The following is a 22543-nucleotide window of genomic DNA, read 5'->3' on the forward strand; positions in this document are numbered from 1 at the left end:
TAGCAAGTTAAGTTAACCATAAGTTAATTAATAAGAGTTGGTCGCAAATTTCAAACTTGCTTTTTCACACTCAGATCACTAGAATTACTAGCAATTCGTAATACACTCGCAAAAACAGACATCATGAGAGAAGTGAGTGGATGTCTGTTTTTGGGTGATAATAGAAAATTACCTTGCATGGGAAGCCACGAAGACATTGTTCCTTCCATAGGAGGAGACATCGGATAAAGTAGGACTTGGAGGAGCTGGTTGCAAACTTGAGGTAATTGTCGCCTCTGACATCTTCGAGGACTCACCACCGGAAAGGCTGCCTCCAGTAGAAGTCCGTGGGCTGAAAGATGAGTTAATATTTAATTATCTTGAAACCGAAAGCCGTGGATTGGAACAACGTACTTGCTGCGGTCTTACGCTTCTGTGCTCACAATCCCTCATTAGTTTGGTGAGATATGTTTTCAATGTATTGTGTTAAGTAAATTAGTTGGCGTTTAAAGCAAAAGCATTGGTTAGATGATTCACCACACAAACATAGAATTATTGTGTAACCAAGCGTCAGTGCAATAAATAAAGAAATGTTTTTCGCCAACAAGCGCTTGGTTGTCAGTCCGTCATTATATCGAGGGTCACCTGGAAGGGTCCACATCCAGAGACAGCTTCCTAGTTTTCACAACGTTGGTCTTTCCACCACTGGATACTTTCATCGCGTCCAACACCTAAACCACCGTCATCGGTTATTATGTCACAATCAAAAAATAATAATTCATACACGAAATTTGTTAAGCTAAAGTATGCTGGTAAGCAAGTCGATACACTGCATACCGAATCAAGTCTGTAGCACAATATTACAGTATTATAAAACGTTTACAAGTATGAAGACGTGACACTAACCCGGAGCAATATATTGTGGGTGAAGATCTTGATCGACTTGACCTGACAGGAATCGTTACCGTACGCCTTCCCGGCTCTGCTTTCAACCGTGTACAACAAAATCATCAAGTCTTCGAACACCTGACACAACCATAAACAAGAGAAATAATGTCAATTTTCATTAGAAAGCAAGATATGCTGGTGGGTGCTAATTATATTTACACTAGTGAGGGATGTATAAAGTTCTCAAGCTTTCAAAGTGATGACACACGTACTTGAAAATGACCGGATCCGGAAGTGACGCAGGATTTAATAGCGATGGATCCAATGAAGTCCTCGACACCATCGTATAAGATCTAAACACAGCGAGATTAAAAACTTGAAATGAAATCAAAAGTGCGCATCGTCTTCCGCTAAACCCTGCACATGATGCGCTTGATGATCACAAAAAAGTGGGAAGCCAAAGCAGCAAATGAAACGTAATCTTCCGTAAACGAAAGCTCAGTCGGGTCCACCAAATAAACGCTGCATAGCGCCGTTGAACAGTCACATACCTGTCGTTGGTTGTGGTCAAGACAGTTCATTGGGTCGCTACTGATGGCGTTGAGCAAGTTGCACAGAGCGAGGGTAAGTCCGTTGTCAAGCATGATGTCGGCTATCGGGCCAACGTGTTCAAAAAGTTCATTCTGCAAGCATCAAGCAAGCATAAGCATAAGTTCAAAATCACCGACGGCTGTTTGAGATCCGTATCACGGCAGTATTTTTATTACATTAATGTCACTAGTAGAAGCATTAGCTCCAAATGTTTTCTTTTTGCGCAATAGATGTTTTGCCAGAAGATTTTTTTTACGACTGAAAAGAGAAAAATTGCACCCAATCCTAAGAACCCTTAATCATTGTACCTTAAATTCCAAAACTACAATAAGACATGCCCGCACTAACATTAGAAAAACAATTTCCTTGTGTTTTTGTCAATGAGTGGTGGATAGGTGCTAATACATTAAATCAATGTGTCAACCAAGAACACATTAGAACACTGCACAACACAGGGAACGCTTGCAAAATTACAACCTCAGCATCTAGTTTATTGAAGGCCGCATCCGCTATGATTCATACGACGACGATTTAATAGATTGTCAACATACCAGTCGAGCAAGTAAATTCAAGCAAAGATCTGTTCCATGCCAGAAGCTCTTCTCTAGCACAGCCAGGAGAGTGATGGCCGCGTGGTTGGTGAACGCGTCATGGGAGATGTGCATCGAACCGTGACCAACACCGTCTAATGACAGAGCTTCGTCGACAGCCACTGGCTGACCGAGCAGGAAGTAGAGGCAAGCTTCAACGACGCTCAGTGAGGACACGTGCTGATGGAGTTGGTTGGCAAGCAGGTGGAATCCTTTCTTTTTCAAAAAGTGAGCTTGCTCGTCTGGGAAACACCTGGTGCAAAGAAATTAAAGGATAGTTTGATTTTCAAGCTAACCAAAATTCAAGCAGTGAGGCTTGTATTTGTGGTGAAGCTACCCATAATTTAGTTACAGCTTTGCTCGAGATACGAAGCTCAACTACACAAACCGAGTTTATTTAGCCATGTCGCTAAAAAGGCATTCGTCAAAATGAGCAGAAAAAAATTGAAATTAAAAAGAAGTTATTACTTTTCTTTTGTTAAATTAAAATTTCCTGCGTGCAACTTCAATAAAAACATCAGAAAAATACCTAGAAAAGTAGACGGCCAACAACCGTATGACAGCCGTCTGCACAGAAGAGCTGGGATGGTGTGCGAGTACCACGAGCATGCGAGGGTTGAGAGATTCCCGGAAGACGAGAGGAATGTCTACATCTCGCATCGTCATCACGGCAACGAAGAGAATGTTGAGGGTTTCGGTGACCAGCAAAGACACGCCTTCGGTGTCGGTGCTTTCCTGTGAACATTTTGTTGCGTATTGACACAAAAGCATACTCGTATTCACACAATCTTTACAGTCACACACAGTAACAGAAGTATGCATCGCTGAATAATTAGCTAACCCACGTTACCAAAGTCTTTTCCACATAGATTCAATGTCTTTCGATGTTGAATGAATGTGGAAAAGACTGATTAGTGATTATATTATTTGGAAACAAAATAAATCTTCAGGAAACAAAATAAATTTCAATCAAACTACAATGGAGTGACAAGTAAAGCCAGCGTTGTGTCACGGATATCTTACACATGTAGCAACATCAAATTGTTCCAAAAGAGTCGCATGCATTGCTGTGCTAGAGCGTGAAAGGATGCATAGTTGGATGGAATTCTGTTTAAGAACTTTTAGTCGAAGCAGCATGAGAGCTCAAGAAATAGTCACCATGGTCTCTGGAGCATGAGGGACATTCTCCCAGCCGCTGGGAGAAGTTTTGCTTCCGACGGAGTGGAACCTATCTCTCTCCAAAGTCATCGCTATTCCCCCTTCCGGTGTCACTACCATGTGGCCATCTTCCTCTTCTTGATCAAACGTCACGGAGGCGGAAGGAACATCCAAAGATTTGGGACGAGAAGAAGAATGATCGTCCTCCTTGATCGGTGTCAATTCAGCTCGTTTACTGCATTGCCGCTTGTAGGCGATACCTGTGGATGAAGAAGGTGAGAGTGAAATTATTTGTAAACCACCTAAAAGAGTAGAAGTCTTTGATCGCCATGTAATTTCTATGGTTCACCGCAGTCACTCCTATTTAGTTACCATAACAGTATAAAAAAAGATCAAGATATAACAATTACATTATTCCGCCGAGACACTTAAATAAATTATATTACCTGTTAAGATAAAACGCTAAGTTAAGGCTATACTATCCACGCAAAAAATTCCCACTAAGAGTTATCAACTTGCTCACAAACGTCAAGCTTGAATCTCTATTCGAAATGGGAAAATTGGAACCTCAATCAAAACAAAGTTGTTTTACAGCACTGCATAAAGACATCACCATAGAATTAGCTTTCGACATTCTTTTGAAGTTCTTGGATGAAGTTAGTTGTAGCACATTGAACAAGAATAAAATACTAGTTTTCTAACATTGCTGGCACAGCAAAAGAAATTTTCTACAGTTTACCATTAGTGACGCCGCTGGGCGGGTCGACAGTCTTCACAGGGGATTCGCTTTCGTGTGCGTCATCAATGCATGAATCGTCCTTCGTGAGAGGTGAGGGTGATGTGGGTGACTTCATGGATGCCAACATGGGGGCGCTGGTTGTCCGAGAAAATTGAGAATTTCTTTTTGAAAGGGGAAACGAGAGCAGTCCAGGGGTCGATGGAGATGCTGAAGAATAAAGTTCAAAACTTTGCTACACGTTTTAAATAATAACAGTTCTTACAGCTCATAAAACGTACAGAACTATTCCAGCTATCAGAAGCTGCCATTTTACATTGTTCAAACGTCGCCTGAGAAATATGTGATAATTACCCAGACAGCAACGTCTGCTGACGTTGATTCAATGTAAAATAACGACTGATTTACTGTTTGGATAACCGAAAACTTTTATCAGTTAGAAAATCACATTACCCATGTATTCATAAAATGCTATTTTTTACGAAACCGGTCAGTTGCATTCAGGTGATCACACATATGTATCCTCCTGCGATGAAGACTCACCAAGAGAAGAGGTCTTGGAATCACTCGACACAGATTTCATGAAATCTGATCCAGACAGACTGAAGTAGAAACTCGACACGGCGTGACAGACAAATGTCCCTGTAAAACATAATCACGCCACCGTGAAGCCAAAGTAAAATCAAGCCACCGTGAAGACGAAGCGAATGTTGTGACAACAAAAATTAATTTATCTTGGTATAGATTGGAAAAAATTGTACGCTTAACATAAAATTTTTGCAGGCACGATTCGGTCACTCAAAAGATATTCATATAAAATTGCTTCCTTTGAATTTTGACACAGTAGTTTGCGATGACAATCTCGAGTGTGTTCTGACTCAAATACATTACAGCCCAGACAGCGAAACAAGGTTTGCACACGTTGAATCAATGTAAATAAACAATGGATTTCAACAGATTCTAGAAAAAAATCTCACCAAACATCGTTGAGAACCTATTACCTGCAGGCGGATGAATCGCGATAAGGAAGTTGCATAAAATCTTCATGATGGCTACATCCGGTGGCGATCCCATAATCCCACGAATCACTTCCACCATCAATGACGTCACTTCCGGTCCAGGCAGAGGAGAAATTCCTTCGCTGACCATCTCTTGCACTCCTGGTTTTAGCACAAAAACTATGTAAATTTGAACAAAGTATTTGAAGCACACATTAAGCATTCAACATTCAGGAAACGTTGGTAGACGTCAAACAATCGTAATATAACGGTGAATCAACAACCTTCCAGCATCTTCTGGACGATTCCTGCTCTAAGCAGCATCTTGCTGTTGAACCACTGGTGAGGATGATCATCTCTGGTTAGGGATTCAAATCCACGGAGGAGCAACATCCACACTCCGAAATCTGCCTCTCCTGGTAACAAATAAGGCTTTTAGCACGAGGTTAAAAGTAAATCTCACGTCAGATGGTCAAATTTTTAAAATAAAAAGTGATATTTAATTTAACTCTTGCACAAGTCGAAAACAGTTGAAAACAAAGGCATTTGCAACAAAACCGTTTGTGAAACAATCACGTTCACGTTCATACATTCAGTAAGACTATAAGACAGAAACATGCCAACTACATCCAACCTACCATTGAGGTTTGTGGCTTTGTACCAAATTCTCCAATCTAATAGGAAACCTTGCAATATCTCGAAGTCGTGAATGATGGCCAAGTTTTCGTTGTTGATCTGTGACAACATCATACCAACATTTCTACATCACATTATTTCAAATATTACTGCAAAAGACGTAAAACTGATGTAAACTCACAAAACCTGGAGAAATTATAATTTAACTGTAGGCACCGAACTGACTACTTTTAGCTTGTATTGTACCTGATACACAACTTGACCACAATCGTTGGTGGTGCTGGTGATCACATCCTCTGAGCATGTGTCGTTGAACAAAACTTGCAACGTCAGATAGCCGACCACCGCCTCTTGCTTCGTCATCACCTACAAGTGCATTGTGGGAAGGTATCACTTAAGTGTTTGACGTAATGGCGAACAGGGCAGTTATGTGTGCATTGTTCACGGTAATGCATAACCGTAAACGCAGCCTTGTTCTTCAGCTTTGGTTGGATTAAGTCAACTATAAGATTGTCCATTGTCAACATCTCAATAAATGACATTGAAATGAGAAATCGATTGATTAACATTGACAAAAAAGACATTCACTCAGCATATGGCTAAAAGTCTCCATGCTTGCCAAGTTGAAACAAGCCTTGATTGATTAAATGGACTACGATCATCAGTACAATTATGAGATGAAATAACCTTGCGCAGCATGCAGGTGGAACCACTGGATAGGAATTCCTTCTTTCGTTCGGTAGAGCTCGCTCGGAGCTTCAAGAGCGACTTGAGAGCCTGCACTTGGTGTTTCTCTTTCTCACTAGGGGAAGCATCGAACATCGATGACGTGAGCTCCACTGTTTTAGGATACAAAAGCAGGAAAACAAAAACTCCTCCAACGTGGTTTAGAGATCTAGAAAAAAAAGGTTAACATTACCAAGCGGAAACTGGCAAAGTCTTGGTTACAAGCTGAGCTAATTAACCTAAGGTGCTATTTTTTTAACTTCATAAACATATACAACTTCGTGGTGGGATTTTTACCTATACAGTAAAAATATAGAAAGTTGGTGAGTGTTACTTTCAAGCTTAAGCTGAAAATCTTTCAAATTTTTAATCGTCGTCAAAAGCTTGAAAAAATATGAAAGAATGTTTTACAGAAGACAGCGCTTATGAGCGTAAAACTGTGTGAAAACCTGTTAAGATTGGCGCACGGGATGGTTCGAACTACATCTTTGTAAGGACCGAGGACATTCATGCGATGGCCAGTTTGTGTGAGGGGGTCAAAGTGCCCTCCAGTGGAAGGGGTGTCGGTTTGGGCCCGTCTAAAAAGCATTCTGCGTCTTGTTGGGGTCGCACTCGGGTTCGGGATGTAGACGTGGAAAATCGAAGGCTCGGCCGCGTTGAAACTCATGACCAGAGATTCCTGTTGAGAGAAGGATTGTTTAGAATTAAATACAAATTAATAGATTGAATGATGCGTCATCAAATTGAAATGCAAGTTCATTTTTAAATGTACAGGATAAAAGAACTTGAGGTCCCTTCTTTCGCGCTTTACTGGTCGGGAAAGGCTTTCAATATTTGAAACTCACATAGGAGTCCGAAAAGCAACACGACAAATAATAACTTCTCATGCCGTACAAAATTCGAGTACAATGAAGATTATTTTAGATTCTTCAATAGCAATGTTTCACAAAGGATCGTGACTATATAAGACCGTTCCAACATCCAAAGTCGTTTTCGTTTTAAACAAACAAGATTTTTTAAACATCAAACAGTCGTTGCGTTTAACGAAGCGTATTGGATGATATAAAGTGCACATGCAACTACCTGCAAGGCTTTGATGTCGGGTTGAGCTTCGCCAGTAAGCACTTCCTCTGGCACTGCGTCATTGTTCAGTGCTTGCGCCATCAGTCTGACGAGATGAGAGGACTGACGTACTTCTGTGCAGTCATGCGTGGAAGATACGAGAGGATCGGCCCCGAAGCGAACCCGGCAGTCTTTCATGAATTCAACCTTTTTCAAAACAGTTTTTAATCAGTTAACCTTGCACTTTTTAATCTTGGCACTGGACAACTTGTAACAGCCGATGAGAATTTAATTAAAATTTGAACAACGATTGTTGCACTTGAAAAACAAATCTAACAAAGTAATTAAATTTCTTAATCGATAGAAGTTGCTTTTTTATAGTTTCAACGTAGGTAAATTTTTCTGGCTGTGTTTACACCAACGCTTTGGACAATAATTTGAGGACTGCGTTTGACACTGAAATCAGTTCGAAACGATTCGCTAAAACTAAAACATGACAGAATGAAAGATGTTGTCTGCACTGACCTGGTCTTGAGCGTCTGATAGACACTCGGTCAGACAGGTGGCGTTGGGACCAAGTCGCTCCAGCACGAACGCTGATTGGCAGGTTGGATGCGGTTGATTGAACACCATGATGTTGCCAACGGAAACGGTTGATGATGACGTTACAGACGGAGAGGAGGGACTGAAGTATAAATGAAGGCACATAAACAATCTGGACAACTTGTTTCATAGGTAAAAAAAAGATGACAAAAAATATTAAAAATTTCAACGGAATCAATGAAAAACTGGTAAGAATCCTCACCCTCAGCTTCTCAGTAACATGATACTTTCTAGCTCCAACAATTTTAAGAGATAAAAACAAAAAATTTAGATACAATAACGGTTATGCAAAATATCTTGGAAAAACGCTCATTATAAATAAGCTAAACACATCATAGAATAACGACAATCCGAAACACTTTGAACGTACGATGTTGCCATGAAACTGTCGCCGTGGCCGAGAAACAAGTTTGCCTTTTGCAAGTTGACAGACAACGACGGCGATGACTGTCGCCATGACGACAAGCCGCTCTTTGATGCCGGCTGCGGCACATTGAATTCCAAGATGACGTCATTCTCAATGAAGCAGTTGAGAACGAGATGAACCTTTCCCAGGATGGCCTGGATTCGAAGAAATAGCGTTTTAACAAAATGATCAACAAACATGAGCTGGTTAGCCAACATGCAAGGTCGCAACAGGATTGGTTTTATGTCAGTACAACGGCTAATGACATCGTAAAGTTGAACAAATTCCTAGAAAATTGCAAACACCAACAGCATGATTGTCTCAGTTGGACGATCCACACAAGAAAAAAAAACACTTTATCACATTTTTTTTATCGCTACGTGTTTTAATAGGATTAAAAATAGTAAAGCTTTGGGAGAAGTAATCATTGATTACCATTTAATTCGCTTTGAGACTTGTATTTGATGGGGGAGAAGACTCAGAGCAAGTGAATGACAAGGCAAAAAAGCCAATCATCGCGTAAAGCGTGTTATTAAGTGTCTTGTCAAGGCGCAGCCGCCAACTCGCGATAAGTGTCGAACCGATCATTATTTATAAAACTGCCACTTAAGTCGAACGGGAGTACCTTGTCTGGCATTCTGCTTTCAGTGTACGTCATTGTGAGATGCTGCCATTCGTTTGTGTTTAAGAAGTTGGAGCATTCCGACTGGGCGAGCAGACCGACGGGCTTGCTGTCGTTCGGATCGAGGCAGACTCTGTAAATCATTAGTAATATGTTGTAGTTGTTTTGATGTTTGCTTGCAGCGAATGTAGTTCACACGCGACAAGTGGACTGTTTGACCTAAAAATCAAGATGTCCAAAGGTCTTGTAATTAATAATTTGCTATTTAATCAAACAAGTGATAGTGACAACTTAATAATGAACCTGAATTAACCATTTTGAGTGAAATATTGATGAACTTCCATAAACGCTCAAACAGCACCTAAAGATAAGGGTGGTGCCCTCCATCCACACTTGCAGCATTGTCTGCTTGCTTCCTATTGATAACAGATGGATGTACGGACACGACTGGCCTGAGTCTACCGCTGCATCAGATTCAACCATTATCACGTGACCTTCAGCTGGAAGATTAAAAATTGTGAAAATAATTTGTGAACAAAGGTTAATGAAAGTAGTTTTGGTAAGATTTGCAACTGTCAACAACTTTTGCAACTCCGCAATGCAGACTTCGCAATCAGTTTTCAAATAGATTTTTTTAAGTTGACATCTTGAGCGATAAACAATAGGTTTGGAGATGTGCAAACAAACGTTGTGTTTAGCTTGAAATTTTTCTGAAAATTTTCCATTTTTAAATAATCCCGCTGAGCTTAAAGAAACACTCTCGTTGGAAAACGAAAGAACTGAATAAAAAACAATTTTACAAGAAAAAAGAAAAACTTTCAACACTGCTGCTTTCCATATTATTTAACGTTTTGCTTTTCACGATCAAAATCGACATTGTACTCTGCATCGAGTTATGTTAAATTTTTGTCAAGAAATAGCGTTTTTGTCAATTTCACGGTGAGCATCCGTTCACGAGAGGAACTTCAACAACCAGAAAAATCAGAAATTTGCTTGAACGAATTTACAACCGCAAGTTCACCCTAAGAATAGTAGCATAGTTCAGATATTATCAACTTTTCGACAAAAATGCAGCATAAACGAGAAATGAAATTGCGATGGAATGTGACACACATATATTTGAATGCATTGTTGTCTCACCGCGCACGATCCCAAGAGCACAAGTGAGAATTTACTAAATTCTTTCGATATCCTAAAGGCAACTTTTACAAAGTGACCAAATTAGTATCAAGCTAATTTGCATGTTTTTTATCGTAGACAAAAAACCTTGGATGATGAAGCATGGCCAGCAAGAAAGAGCATTGTTTAAAAACAAACAAGAAGCAGCTGTGGGATCGAATAGCAGATCTTGCCATTCGGAAACAAAAATCTTAGAAGAGGCAAAAGCTGATAAGAATGAGATCACATTCACGCATAAGCTCATACTATTACCGAAGTTGGGATTCTTGCTTGGCTCGACTTCTCCCGGGCTTGTTTTCAACCAGAGCGAGATTGTAATGCCGCTGTCCAACGGCGGCCACGCTACACGATTTTCTGAGAAACAAATGAAATAGCAATGAATTGACACGTTAACTATAGCCAAATGCAGACCGGTTCACAGAAGCAAAGAAGCTGCAACAATGTGTTTGATGTCGCTATATGCTTGCACTTGCAAACGTTCCAAGTTGGTAAAACTAATCCTACTGGTACAAAAAATACATACTTAAACAATGCTACAAAAAAAATACTCAAAGTAACGCAAAAACGCTAAGCAAAGCGATAAACAACATAATTATGTAATTATGTTATATACATTACACACACTTATGTAACTTCTTTATTTTGACAATAGGCTACCATGCACGTTATCCTTGAATTACGCCAAGGAATTTCGGAGAAACGTTTTTTCGACAATTCGTCTTCGCCACACTTGGCGGTGCATACTTGAGGTAGAAGGAATGCCACGAAGTAATATTATCGAGTATGCAAAAGTTGTTTGAAATGCATCACTGCATCAACCGCATCAATCGACATGCTCAAATGCATCAATCGCATCAACCGCAAAGTTCATACTAAGAAAAATCGTTCAAACGTTTCATTATGCACAAGAAAACTGGTCTACAGAAGTTAGAAAGCCTTTGAATTAAATTTTCTATGATGTCAGCTACTTTTCATGCCTGGACCACAAAGTTGTGCTTAAAGCGTTAACATCAGGTGACGTTTCAGCGACGTAAAACGCTTAACCCTTGCTACTTGCATAACATGAAGCCTCGATTTGAGGCAAAGTAGTCGACTCTAGAAATTAATTATTTGTGTTCACCAAGAGGCATATGCAGTGGTGCTACTTCCCAGACGGTCAAGCTTCGGCTGTTGGAAACATCTGGTTGCTTCAAATCAATTTCCTCATTCTCGTCGTCGCTTTCATATTGCGACCCGGTGCCATCCTCGCCTGGCTTCATCCATGAGAACTGCATGTACCAGTTTGGGCCAAACTGTTGGTTCTCCACCAGTTCGAGTAAATAGTCAAGCAACTCCATCTTGAGAAAATAAAGCATTGATTTGCGGTTTTTAGTTCTTTTTTTTTTGTGTAACAAGATTACGAATTGATGTGATGGTACATCAAACCACATCGAGAAATAACGCTGTTTAGTAAAATCCAAAACATTGTTTCGAATCTCGACGGTTTTAGGTCTGAATTGCAATGATGCAGAAGTCGCCATTGTGAAATTTCGCAATGGTAATCTCAAAGAGACAGAGACCGCACTGACGCGTGTCCAACTGTCCATATGGAAAGAAGGCATACAAGGTTAAGCAGAGTGATAGTAGACACTAGACATGTTGGAATTTAAACAATGTTAATCCTGTAAGGATCCGGAATAAAGAGTAGATAATTATATAACAACGAAGCTAATATAATTCGGATTATAATATCAGCAAGACAAATTTTGTGCTTGAATAGTTGGTGCTGCTACAAGCAAGCATTGTTACGAACAAAGATTGTCAAACCAGAGAGAAGATTAAACAACTTTGAAGATGGAAATGAAGTGCTTGAAAATGTGAAGAGCACAGGGGAGACATAACAATTGTGCGGAACAATTTGCAATACATTTTCCTACAACTGGCTTTTTCAGCGCTTTGCATCACAGTGAACACGCATTCCCAAAAATTGAAGGGAGAATTTGGAGCCGGCACTAATGAGATTCTCGGGTCCCAAATCAAAACACTTTTAAAAAACAGACTATCTAAAAAGAATACTGGGCGGTTTCTTAGTTTCCGGGTCGCTTGGAAAGATTACGGCATCCTAAAATCATCCCGGGCCGCTTGGAAAGATTACGGCATCCTAAAATCATCCCGGGCCGCTTGGAAAGATTAAGGCATCCTAAAATCATCCCGGGCCGCTTGGAAAGACTACGGCATCCAAAAATCATCCCGGGCAGGATCCAAAAGTACTCCCAGGACCCGTCAACGCTAGCGACTATAATTACTGTACAAGTGGTTGACAATGCATAGTTATCACGTATCATTACTGATGAGGTCCACAACAGCAAAATAGTTCAACACAGTGGAAAAACGATGTACATTTTAATTCCCAAGTTAACCAATAGGCCTACAGTTTCTTCGTCAGCATCACTCACCGTGGGAGGATGTTTGGTGTTGAACTTTGACAAGATGAGCCGAATGTGCTTGGAAGTCATGGCATGCTTGTTTAACATCATGCACAAAACTAACAGATGCTTTCGGTGATCTGGAAAGAGAAGTTCAAATGTTTGCTCATATGTTGAACTATTACCTTTTGCAATTTTTACCTCTTATAGTTGTACTGTTGCATAAAAATCAGATGCGTTGCAATACAACAACAACATTGCAAAAGTTCAGAGAATGTGAGGAATGTTATACGGAAAAACGTTTTTGTTAAAAATAAAAGGGAAAGTCTACAGGAGTTGTGTGCGGCCTGCATTACTGTACGACAGCAAGACACGGGTGCTAAGAGAGAGTGTAAACTTGCAATTCTGAGAAAAAAAAACGGAAAGAGCAAAGAATTGATGGATATGCTAGAGATGAGGGAGACTATTGAACAACTTGCCAAGACAGAGTAAGATGGTATGGACCTGTACTAAGGAGGGAGGAAAGAAGTTTTCTTCGGAAATCTTTACTTTGAGGGTAGGTGAGAAGAGGAAACGGGACGTCCAAAAAGAACAGGTGAAAAATGAGGCAGACAAAGTCGAACTGAAGGAAGAAGATGTGATGCATAGAATGAGATGCAGAATAGAAGTGAAAACAATCGCTGCAAGGAAAGAATCGGTCACCCTCACTACCGCTAGCAGGGACAAAACCGAATTTGGACGATGATAAAATAAAACCTGATGTATCCCACGTCATGACTCGTATACCTCTAAAAACATGACATAAACAGTACTAAGCCGTGAGAAAAAAAATGCACAAAAAGCAATTATTGGTGGAATACGATAGCAACCGAACTTGACATACTTTTCCAACTTTCTCGATCGGTTTGTAAATAACTCGCAAAATGCGACAAGCAAGCTGATGCAACGTCATTCTTCTTCGCCATTTTGTTAAGATTTCCTTTCGAATAGGAAGCGACCTGCACCAGGGACCGGATTACAGACAGGGACACCTCGTCTCGCGTCGTCATCGTTAGCTCCGTCGGCGGACTGACATCACCATTCAAGTCTGTTCCTTCAAATATAGACAACCTTATTTGGTGATACAAGGTTTTTATACAAAGCTAAGAAAAACAAGCAAAGAAGATCGATTCCCAGCCAGAAAAATACCTCTTTTTTACATTAATTGAACGGCTGCAGACGTTTAGTCAATGTAAAAAGGACAGATTTTGCTTGCCGGGGAAAAAACTTTGTGATTTGGAACAACATAAAAAAAAAATGTAAACCCGACTTTACAAAAGTCCCATGCTTTCCAAACTTCATCCTCTCAAAAACGAACTTTTTTAAGCAGGAATCTAACACAACTACACCATGGTTGCACAATGTTATGTACCTTCATCGCTCAAGTCTTCGCTTTCTTCACCCGAGTCCATGTTTTCTGGATGAGATACATTTCCCAGCAGCTCTATAGAGAGAAGGATCAACTCAGGATGCACCAACGGTCCAGCGCAGAACTGGAGGCATACTCCGGAAAGTTCTGTGCAATCATTGGCTAGACCATCGTTCTTGTTTGGTGTCAAGCAGTTCGTACTCGACATGCCTGTGGTGATGAAAAACATAAAGTCAGCAACAGGCATGTAGTGCAGGTTACTGTTTCCATTCTCCACAAAAGCCCATACCAAAACAAAATCAAAATTTTTTGGCGTTGCATTGTGTCTTTGTTGGTAAAAACAATAACCAGCTATCGTTCGTCTTGTTTGTTCATCGACTACTCTTGCGTAGCTACCAGTTCACATTCTTGCAAAAAGCAGATCGCCCGACTGTTTCAGTGAGGCTCTTCTAGGATGAAGGTTTCCTTATTGGGTTGAGTGTGATTTTAAGTGAAACATTTTTATACGTTTTCTTACATATTGTACTTTTTTTTCGTTAGATGTACTTGTTTTATTTTGTCCAAAGGAAAGCACAGTGCTTGGCCAAAAACATTTATCTTTTTTTAGTTTTATTTTAGTTTCTGGATAATTTGAATAATGCTCTTTAATCAAATTCAATTCTTATTGATCATGCCCAGAAGTAGATATGTGAAAAAAGTAAAGGCGGGCGATACCACACCACTAGCCAGCCTCGGGGCAACAAGGTGATATGTTAATTACAGTCACCACATAAACAACGAACATGACATTTAACTGCAAGATAAACCATATCAATCTCAGTCTTCAATACAGGTAGAACAAGTAGCTGATAAAGTTGTTGGGAAATCGATAAAACATGAACCACTTTGACATCCTTATGATAAATCATAAAATTCAATTACCAGTTGAAAAATGGGAATCAGTTTCTGAGTCTCCATCGTAGCCATCGGAAGAGAATCCATCAGACAAGGTATCTTCATCATCATCGTCATCCCGCGTCGCATGGTGAGATCCCATGCCATCAGAGAAAGGAGTCGGAGGAGTATTGAGTCCATACTGGGATCTTGTCAGTTGGCTTCCAAGCAACTGATCACGGTTGTCTGGTTGATTGACAGGTGTGAGGTTGCGAAGAGGATTGAGGGAATTGCTGCGAGTGAACATGCGATGCGCGGAACCACCGCTGTTGATGACACGCTGCAAACCGTGAAGCACGGTTTTCAACCTGAAAATGAAAACATTGCAACCATCAAGTAAATGCGTTTGTACTGAGGAAGTGAACGCGCGAACACCGTGCGTAAATAAAAAATAGTAATATATACAGAAAGAACCCAAGAAACCGGATGTAGTTTTAATTTTTAAATTTCAGTTGATAAGCAAACGAAACCAAACAACACAACTACATTATGACGAGGCTAAAGAAACAAAAAAGTGCGAACGTTTTAGGCTACATAATATAGTGTTTTCTTTGATTAGGTTCAACAAAATGATATCTTTACCGAAATTGTAGTTTTAGTATTGTATTTTTTCTGTTGCAGAAACGAAACCTTTTTTGTTGAATATAAAATTGAAATCACATCTGCGATCTAATTCAAACCTTTAAGGAATAACTAGCGTTAAAATAACGAATGTATCAACGTATTATGGTCAGTGCAAAATTCCAACAACTGCTCCCCACATGGACTTAACGGTGACGTAACAAGATTTTCTTTTACACAAACCTGATAAATTGTCCGTCAACCTTTTTAACCGGTTTAATCGCTGCTCTAAAGAGAGAGCTGTGAAGCATTCGAGAAAATTCCACGGAAGATATTTTGCCATGCAATGCCGGCTTGAGCATGCTGATGACGTCAGTCGGGTCGAGTTCAAACTGGAAGAGATTGTGTTACAATTACATCAATCTAACTCAGTGCCCAGACAGCAAAATCCGTCGTTTTCACAATGATTCAACATCTGCAGACGTTGAATCAACGTAAAAAGATGGATTTTTCTGTCTGGAAGTGCACAACATTTCAAGTAAACAGAAAACGAGTTTCATAATTGCTGATCTTTGTTCAAGCCAGTAGGGTTCAACGAAAGTCGACAAGTAGTAATCGTGCTAATCCGTATGAGTAATTCCGATCTAAATAAAGCCATGCACCGTTTCGTTGGAATCAACTAACAAAGTTCTTGAAGCCTTTTTCACGTTGATTATATTCCTGAGGACACTGAATCAATGTAAAAAGTACGGATTTTGCTTGTTGGCCTCCAACCAATAAATTCCCAATCAGCAAATCAGCCTTTTTAAATTGATACAACGTCTGCAGACATTGAATTAGTGTAAATAAAGACCTGGATTGCTGCCTGGGGGATGATCGTAATAAAAAAGCATTAAAATGATGTTACAGATTAGAATTTTACCTGATCATGCAGTTTAGCGCAGAAAAGACATACACGCAGGCAGGAGGTAAACAGGTTCAACTTCTGTTCCAAAACGTGCTGCTTCACTTCATTGTCAACAACTGATGTGACTGATGCCTGTGCAGTGCAAGTGTCAGGGGTGGCTGATTTGAACAAACTTATGTTGAATGTTTCAGATAAGATATTGTCGAGGCTTGTAGCTTTCTTCAGCCCCCTTTCAGGGCTTGTGACCTCAATTTTTGGAATGGTGTTTCGTTGTTCAAACACTTTCTCGCTGCTGCCAAATTTTGGGTTTTTCTCGGCGGAAACCTCGAAAGAAGAACTTAAGCTTGTACTTTGTAACAAACTCCCGTTGGTCGTTTGGTCTGCAGTAGTTTGTGTGAAATCCCACTCGCTTTCGAAGTATGAGTTGACTCCGATGGATATGAGGTTGAGGAGCTTTAGCGCGACTTCAAAACCGTTTAATTCGATGAACAAGGAACAGAGCTGACCGTCTTGTGGAACAGCAAGGCCAAGAACGTTCCATAAGTCAGCGATGTCTTTCCACTGCTGCAATTCCCCTTCGCCTGGGAGATCAACACTGTCAGCAACGTAGCTGAGCGTTGAAGTGCCGCTATGGCTTCCAACAGACATTTGATCGTTGGTTGCAGACCGCTCTGGGCTGGTGGACCGATAGCCGGACGTTTCAGACATCTTGCGCTTACGTTTCTTCAACGATGATCTCAGTTCATTGTTTTCCGAGTCTGTCGAATCTGCCCCACTTACACCCCGAACAAAGTTCTTCGCCTTTCTCATCATTTCTTTGGAGCGGTCGTGTGATGTTGCGCCGGTGATGTCCATCGCCATGCGGACGAGCTTTTTCAGCTCGAAAAAGTAGACGGAATTTTCGTTCACGTTCACGGTGGAGTAGAGCTGATTGTCAGCAGAAGATGGCGGTTTGCCTGTTGGCATTGTTCTTGAGCTTGCATTGTCACCAGAGGGAAGACGATCTTGTAAGTCTTTCGCTCTGCGCTTGTCATTGCCCCATGAAAAAGAAATGCCACGAAAAAAAGAACGCACTCCTCCTGTCTCAGACAGAGCCCCTCCACAAATGTCCAAGCTCTGTTGCTTTGCCAAATAACGTTTCGAGTTTGCTTTGAATAAAGCAACATTGGCATGATTGGACAGAGTCACCGTGGACAAACACATGATCCTCATCATGTCAAGCACGACCGCAACGACACTTCCACTGGGCGGGTTTTCCTTCTCCTGTTCAAAGAATGCTTTGACGAATATTTCGTTGAGTGCTTTCATCCCACCGTGCCTCACGAACAACGCTTGGCAAATGGCAGATTCTTCCAGAAACTGAAGCAAGGTTCCTAATATGAGAAAGACGACGTCTTCAGAATAGTCTTGCTTCTCGGTACAAAGAGTCTCCATTGATGTATCCCACGTTACGCCGGCATACTTGCATAACACTGGAACTAACACCAAAGTTAAAAGAGCACTTTTGGCCGAGTTGCATAAATGTCGAGATAGTGACTGCAAGTGTAAGGCAACTTTGAGGGCTAAATCTCCATTGTTGTTGTGCAACAAGGGCTGATACAGACACAGTGATAACCAGGGAAAGTCTACATTGTATTTGAACATCATTCCTTCTATAGATTCATATTTTGAAGCAGAAGATACCGAAGGTGAGTCTGACATTTTCATGTTCACTGGCAAGGAGTGCCTAAAGATAGATAGATGTTGTCTTATTAAATTTTTTTCAATAAAATGAACGTTAGGATTAAAAAAGCACTCAATGCCAAACGAAAACAAAGTAGGAATTTCAAAAATGAAAAAAGTTAGCTTAGCAGTTAGCACATAGTATGAAAGAAATGATAGAAAAGTTTAAACCAAGACAAAATGCTAAGCACATTGCCAACTTTAAAACTTTTTGTCGGTGTCTGCCTTCTATCACAAACCATAAGTCTGAATACGACAAAAAACAAAGCAGAAATTTTAATTTTTCTTTTGAATTGAGATATCCTAACATTGTATGAAAATAAACATGCTATGCAGACAGTGACTCAAAACAACTTCGTATTTTTAAATATTTTCACATCCGATGCACATGACAACATCTCAAGACGTCAGCATTTTCAAGCACTGCTGAGGAAACGACGTAAAAGGGATGTTAAACTTCCTTAAAGTTTACATAAGCACAAAAAATGCAAAAAAAAAAAACAACAACTTCGTTATAATTCAAGCAAAATAAGCACCTCCAGCTGGAGTTCGGTTCCTTGGATTGAACTAAATCTTGTTTGACAGAAGAAGCATCCAAAGATGATCGTGGTGTCCAGGTTTTAGGGAGATACAAAAGATGCATAGATGTGGAGGAGAAACTTTCGCTGTAAAATATAACAGAATATAGAACTTAGTGATTTAAAACATTCTCAAGAAAAAGTGCATATGATGAATGAACATTTTGCTTTAGTCAAAAGTGAAGATGCAGACAAAGATGAGAAACAGTCTTTCCACTTAGAAATTGCAGTGACAAACTTTTTGTCTTTGATCTGATTACACTACTCGACCACTACTGATTTGTCAAAGAAATCTATTCAAAACACAACTTCTTTCTATTAACACTTTACACTTTACAAAACATCATATGGATCAAATCAAGCATTCTTGTTAAGTATAATCATAAGAGCAACAGCTGGTTTGGCAACTTTGTCGTTGTTAATTTTTGAATGATTGTTTAAACTAGTGTAACTGCCAGACAATGCGAATTAAACTATCTACACTCACTTTTGCTGGCGCGGCGTGACCTCATCTTCATTGAAGTGATGAAGGATCATTTTTCCGATAATGGCAAGAGCAATATTTTGTGTTTTATCGCTCCATTTTGAAATATTGCATAGGAAAGGAGCGACAATGGAGGACAAAGGCATACAGCGGCAAATACCAATCCTGTCCAACGTACGGAGGATTTCCCTCAAGAAGTTTGAACGGGATTTTAAAGTCACAGCGAGATCAACCAAAAATTTTACACCAGTGGCAACTGCGCAAACACCATCTTCATCACTGAAACAAAAAGTAAATCGGTCAATGGTATAGAATCTTTACGTCGTTTTTTCAGAGATCATCTTAATCTTGCTCTTGGATTGTACTTGGATGTTAAATCTCTAAAATCTAGACTAAAGACTTCATTAAACACAACATTTCCACTTATAATCAAGTTTATAAGAATGCAGAAGAACACGTTTTTATTACCGATACCCTTAAAATGCCACTTCAAAGCACCATGTACGTTATTCCAAGATTGTTTGATACAGCAGTCAAATGACAATATTTGCATGAAATGTAATGATACCTGGTCGAGGGGTTGCTTCCACCTTTAGACTTGTCGGCGTTTTTAACACCGAAAGTCGATTTTTTCATGAAGCAATTGTTGGAGTGGCGTAAATCCTTGTCCAGAGGCTTTACCGCTGAGTACCGCGCCTCCATACCAAGCAAGACATGATGTGATGGAACCAATTTGCTGAGAACGCACAACCTGTGGTTTCGGCGTGAGCATGTCACTTTGTGCATGTACTCGACCTTTGACCTCTGTATCGTGGTTATGGCTTCTTCATGAACAGACAGCAACCTGATGAACATGTGGTAAGACATACTTTCCGACAGCGCAGGTTTGTTAGAGTGGTGGTCTTTGGTGGGAGAAAATTGAGATTTGATTTTGATGTAACAAGGTGATTTTAACGGAGAAAGTAACGGACCAGGCCCGTTATTTTTCATCGTTTCATAGTTCTGATTGACATCGTCACATAAGGCACTGACTTGCTGTAACAGCGATGAGAATACAATAAAACCGCGACAGTTGTTGAACTCGTGCATAAGCGAACACACTTCCGACAACTGTTTTGGATTGGTCGTTGCCGGAGAGGTTTGCAAAGCACGAGAAAGGACACCAAAGAGACCGGTGACAACGTCAGCCACAAACAAAAGGCACGGAGGAATGTCAGAATCGTAATCCACAAACACTTGTCTCTTTAATTTGCAATATTTGTCCTTGAACTTTTCTTGAAATGTCAACGTTTCGTTGCTGAGCTCATCGCAATCGCTACCATCTAAAATGACCGTGGGAACGGGACCATTCGATGAAGCGGTGGCCTGCCTCATATTATCGACGTCGTCGTCATTTGGATCTTTCATATTATCTGTAGATATGGAAAGTTTTCAACTACTCTTTCGACAAAAATTCTTTAAAATTAAGAAACAAAATGTGGGAAAAAAAAGAAATAACTATCTTATTGTCGTTTGAAAACGCGTGGTTTTTATAACTAACGAAAACGACGAAAACTAATAAGCATGCGTGAAGCAACAATAGTTGCAATAAACACTGCTGCGATAGAAAATGTCGAAGATGGAATCAAAGCCACCTAAAATCAAGAAAGTGAGGCTACTGAACTTCGAACCACCACAAATCCAAATAACATCATCATTGACTATGGAAAATATAGAAAAATCAGTTAATAAAACCTACGAGAATACGAATGGTATACATCACACACCATTGGCAACTCGGATAAACACAAAACAGCTGGGTCAAAGAGACAAGATATAAACAAACAGCAATCTATCTTTATACAACATCAGTGCTTCTTCTAAAATTAAGTTTAAATACATGACGTGGGCAAAGTGTAGCTGCAAAAATCTGCTCACTGCGGAAGCTGTTGATTGTCATAGTAACCAAGTGAAATTAATAACGCGTCATACGCACCAAGAGAATCAATTTTCTTGAAGCGGTTGTACAGGCCAGGTCGAGGATTACTTCCGTGTGGAATCATTCCACCTTTGCTTAAAATGTCACTTGATACTCGCAGTAAAGAATCAACAGCCTGGCATTGCACTAACTCCTGCAAAAATAGATGCTCTACTCAAGGATTAGCCGCTACAGTTGCTGGAAGCTATTACTACACCACATTACAGACGGTATAATTGTACAGTAAGAAGGAGGAGGAGCAATCCACCTGGCGTCAGCGCAAGGTGCATTGGCAGTTTTTCTTAGGCAAGCGGCTTTCAAATGGCCTCAACTAAAAACAGGTTTACTTTGAAGAATGTATCAAAAACAATGACGCTTTCCTGTGCAAGTTTTCGTGGAAACGCAAATGAAAGATATACAAAAACACGCCGGTAAACGCAAAATCAACCTGAAATTGGGTATCCATTTCGTTAACATGTTCACAGCTTTACATTTTCACGTTTACTTTCTTGTAAAAGTAGTGGCTTTCAGTAACTACATACATTGACATCCTCTCCATGCTCCAAGCCGACGTGGCACAAGACGATTACTGTCCTTAAAACCAGTCTTTGTAGGTGAGACAATGACTCCGAAGTCCATCTCGTATCCTCAAAAGAGATTTGCGACATCAGTTTGTTGTTGTCCACAGAATTTGAACGAGTGAAGGCGACTAAAAGAAAGATAGCAGATGGGGACGATATTTAGGTAGGATAACTTTGCGATCATTACACGTTATGCGAATTTGCGTGCCGGTACATCAAACGCAAAGGAAGAACCCAGACAGCAACTTTATCTCGCTCAGATTTGCAGATAAAACTGCTGTCTGGGAAATGTAACATTAAGATCGAGGATAGCGTTCAGAAGAATGGAATATAGTGAAAGAAAATATATAAAACATTGCTGTCACCTTTTGTCTGTTGCAGTGCAGTTATAGCTGAGACAAGCTGAATAGCCATTGACATAGGGGAATCACCATCGGTGGGGCTGCTTGGTTCATTGGAATGACTAGGACAAGAATATTTAGAACAGAACGAGCTTTCCAGTAAGTCCAATAACACAGTTGCAAGATGGAATGGTCCTTCAAAGGCATCGACGTTGTCATATTTCTTCAACTTCTCTTCTGTTTTTTGTCGTCCCTCGTCTAAACCATTCACATCAGCGACGACGCAATTTTCTGTCTGGTTTTTAGTTGATTCAACGCTCATCTTAAACTTCGCCCGGGTCTTTAAAAACGGTTGGTCTCCAGTTCTTGCTTTTGCTGGAGTAGGACGAGAATTGCTAAGTTTCTTTAACAGATGAGATTCCTAAGCAAAACAACAAAAAAGGGTAAAGGTATAAGCACGTGTTCTGTGACTAGCAAGTTGAACAGTGAGCA

The 22543-nt window shown here is 40.2% G+C and overlaps 1 protein-coding gene across 1 annotated transcript in view; it reads right to left on the reverse strand.

Annotated features, from left to right (window-relative positions):
• LOC145764736 (lysosomal-trafficking regulator-like) overlaps positions 1 to 22543 on the reverse strand; it is a 41126-nt gene that overhangs the window by 13118 nt on the left and 5465 nt on the right. The window contains 35 exon segments of the mRNA XM_082576395.1: positions 173 to 331; positions 625 to 710; positions 886 to 1005; positions 1140 to 1220; positions 1419 to 1550; positions 2010 to 2301; positions 2578 to 2783; positions 3207 to 3466; positions 3946 to 4152; positions 4486 to 4584; positions 4944 to 5102; positions 5225 to 5356; positions 5579 to 5675; positions 5823 to 5942; positions 6264 to 6471; positions 6752 to 6981; positions 7386 to 7571; positions 7890 to 8079; positions 8338 to 8528; positions 8999 to 9128; positions 9357 to 9495; positions 10427 to 10528; positions 11295 to 11511; positions 12610 to 12719; positions 13463 to 13672; positions 13991 to 14197; positions 14909 to 15228; positions 15725 to 15873; positions 16404 to 18114; positions 18647 to 18775; positions 19176 to 19451; positions 19741 to 20584; positions 21148 to 21283; positions 21672 to 21838; positions 22076 to 22472. Of these exon segments, the coding sequence (XP_082432521.1) occupies positions 173 to 331; positions 625 to 710; positions 886 to 1005; positions 1140 to 1220; positions 1419 to 1550; positions 2010 to 2301; positions 2578 to 2783; positions 3207 to 3466; positions 3946 to 4152; positions 4486 to 4584; positions 4944 to 5102; positions 5225 to 5356; positions 5579 to 5675; positions 5823 to 5942; positions 6264 to 6471; positions 6752 to 6981; positions 7386 to 7571; positions 7890 to 8079; positions 8338 to 8528; positions 8999 to 9128; positions 9357 to 9495; positions 10427 to 10528; positions 11295 to 11511; positions 12610 to 12719; positions 13463 to 13672; positions 13991 to 14197; positions 14909 to 15228; positions 15725 to 15873; positions 16404 to 18114; positions 18647 to 18775; positions 19176 to 19451; positions 19741 to 20584; positions 21148 to 21283; positions 21672 to 21838; positions 22076 to 22472 (8399 nt within the window).

This window comes from Aplidium turbinatum, chromosome 1, assembly GCF_918807975.1.
Source record: "Aplidium turbinatum chromosome 1, kaAplTurb1.1, whole genome shotgun sequence".
NCBI classification, from domain to species: Eukaryota; Metazoa; Chordata; class Ascidiacea; order Aplousobranchia; family Polyclinidae; genus Aplidium; species Aplidium turbinatum.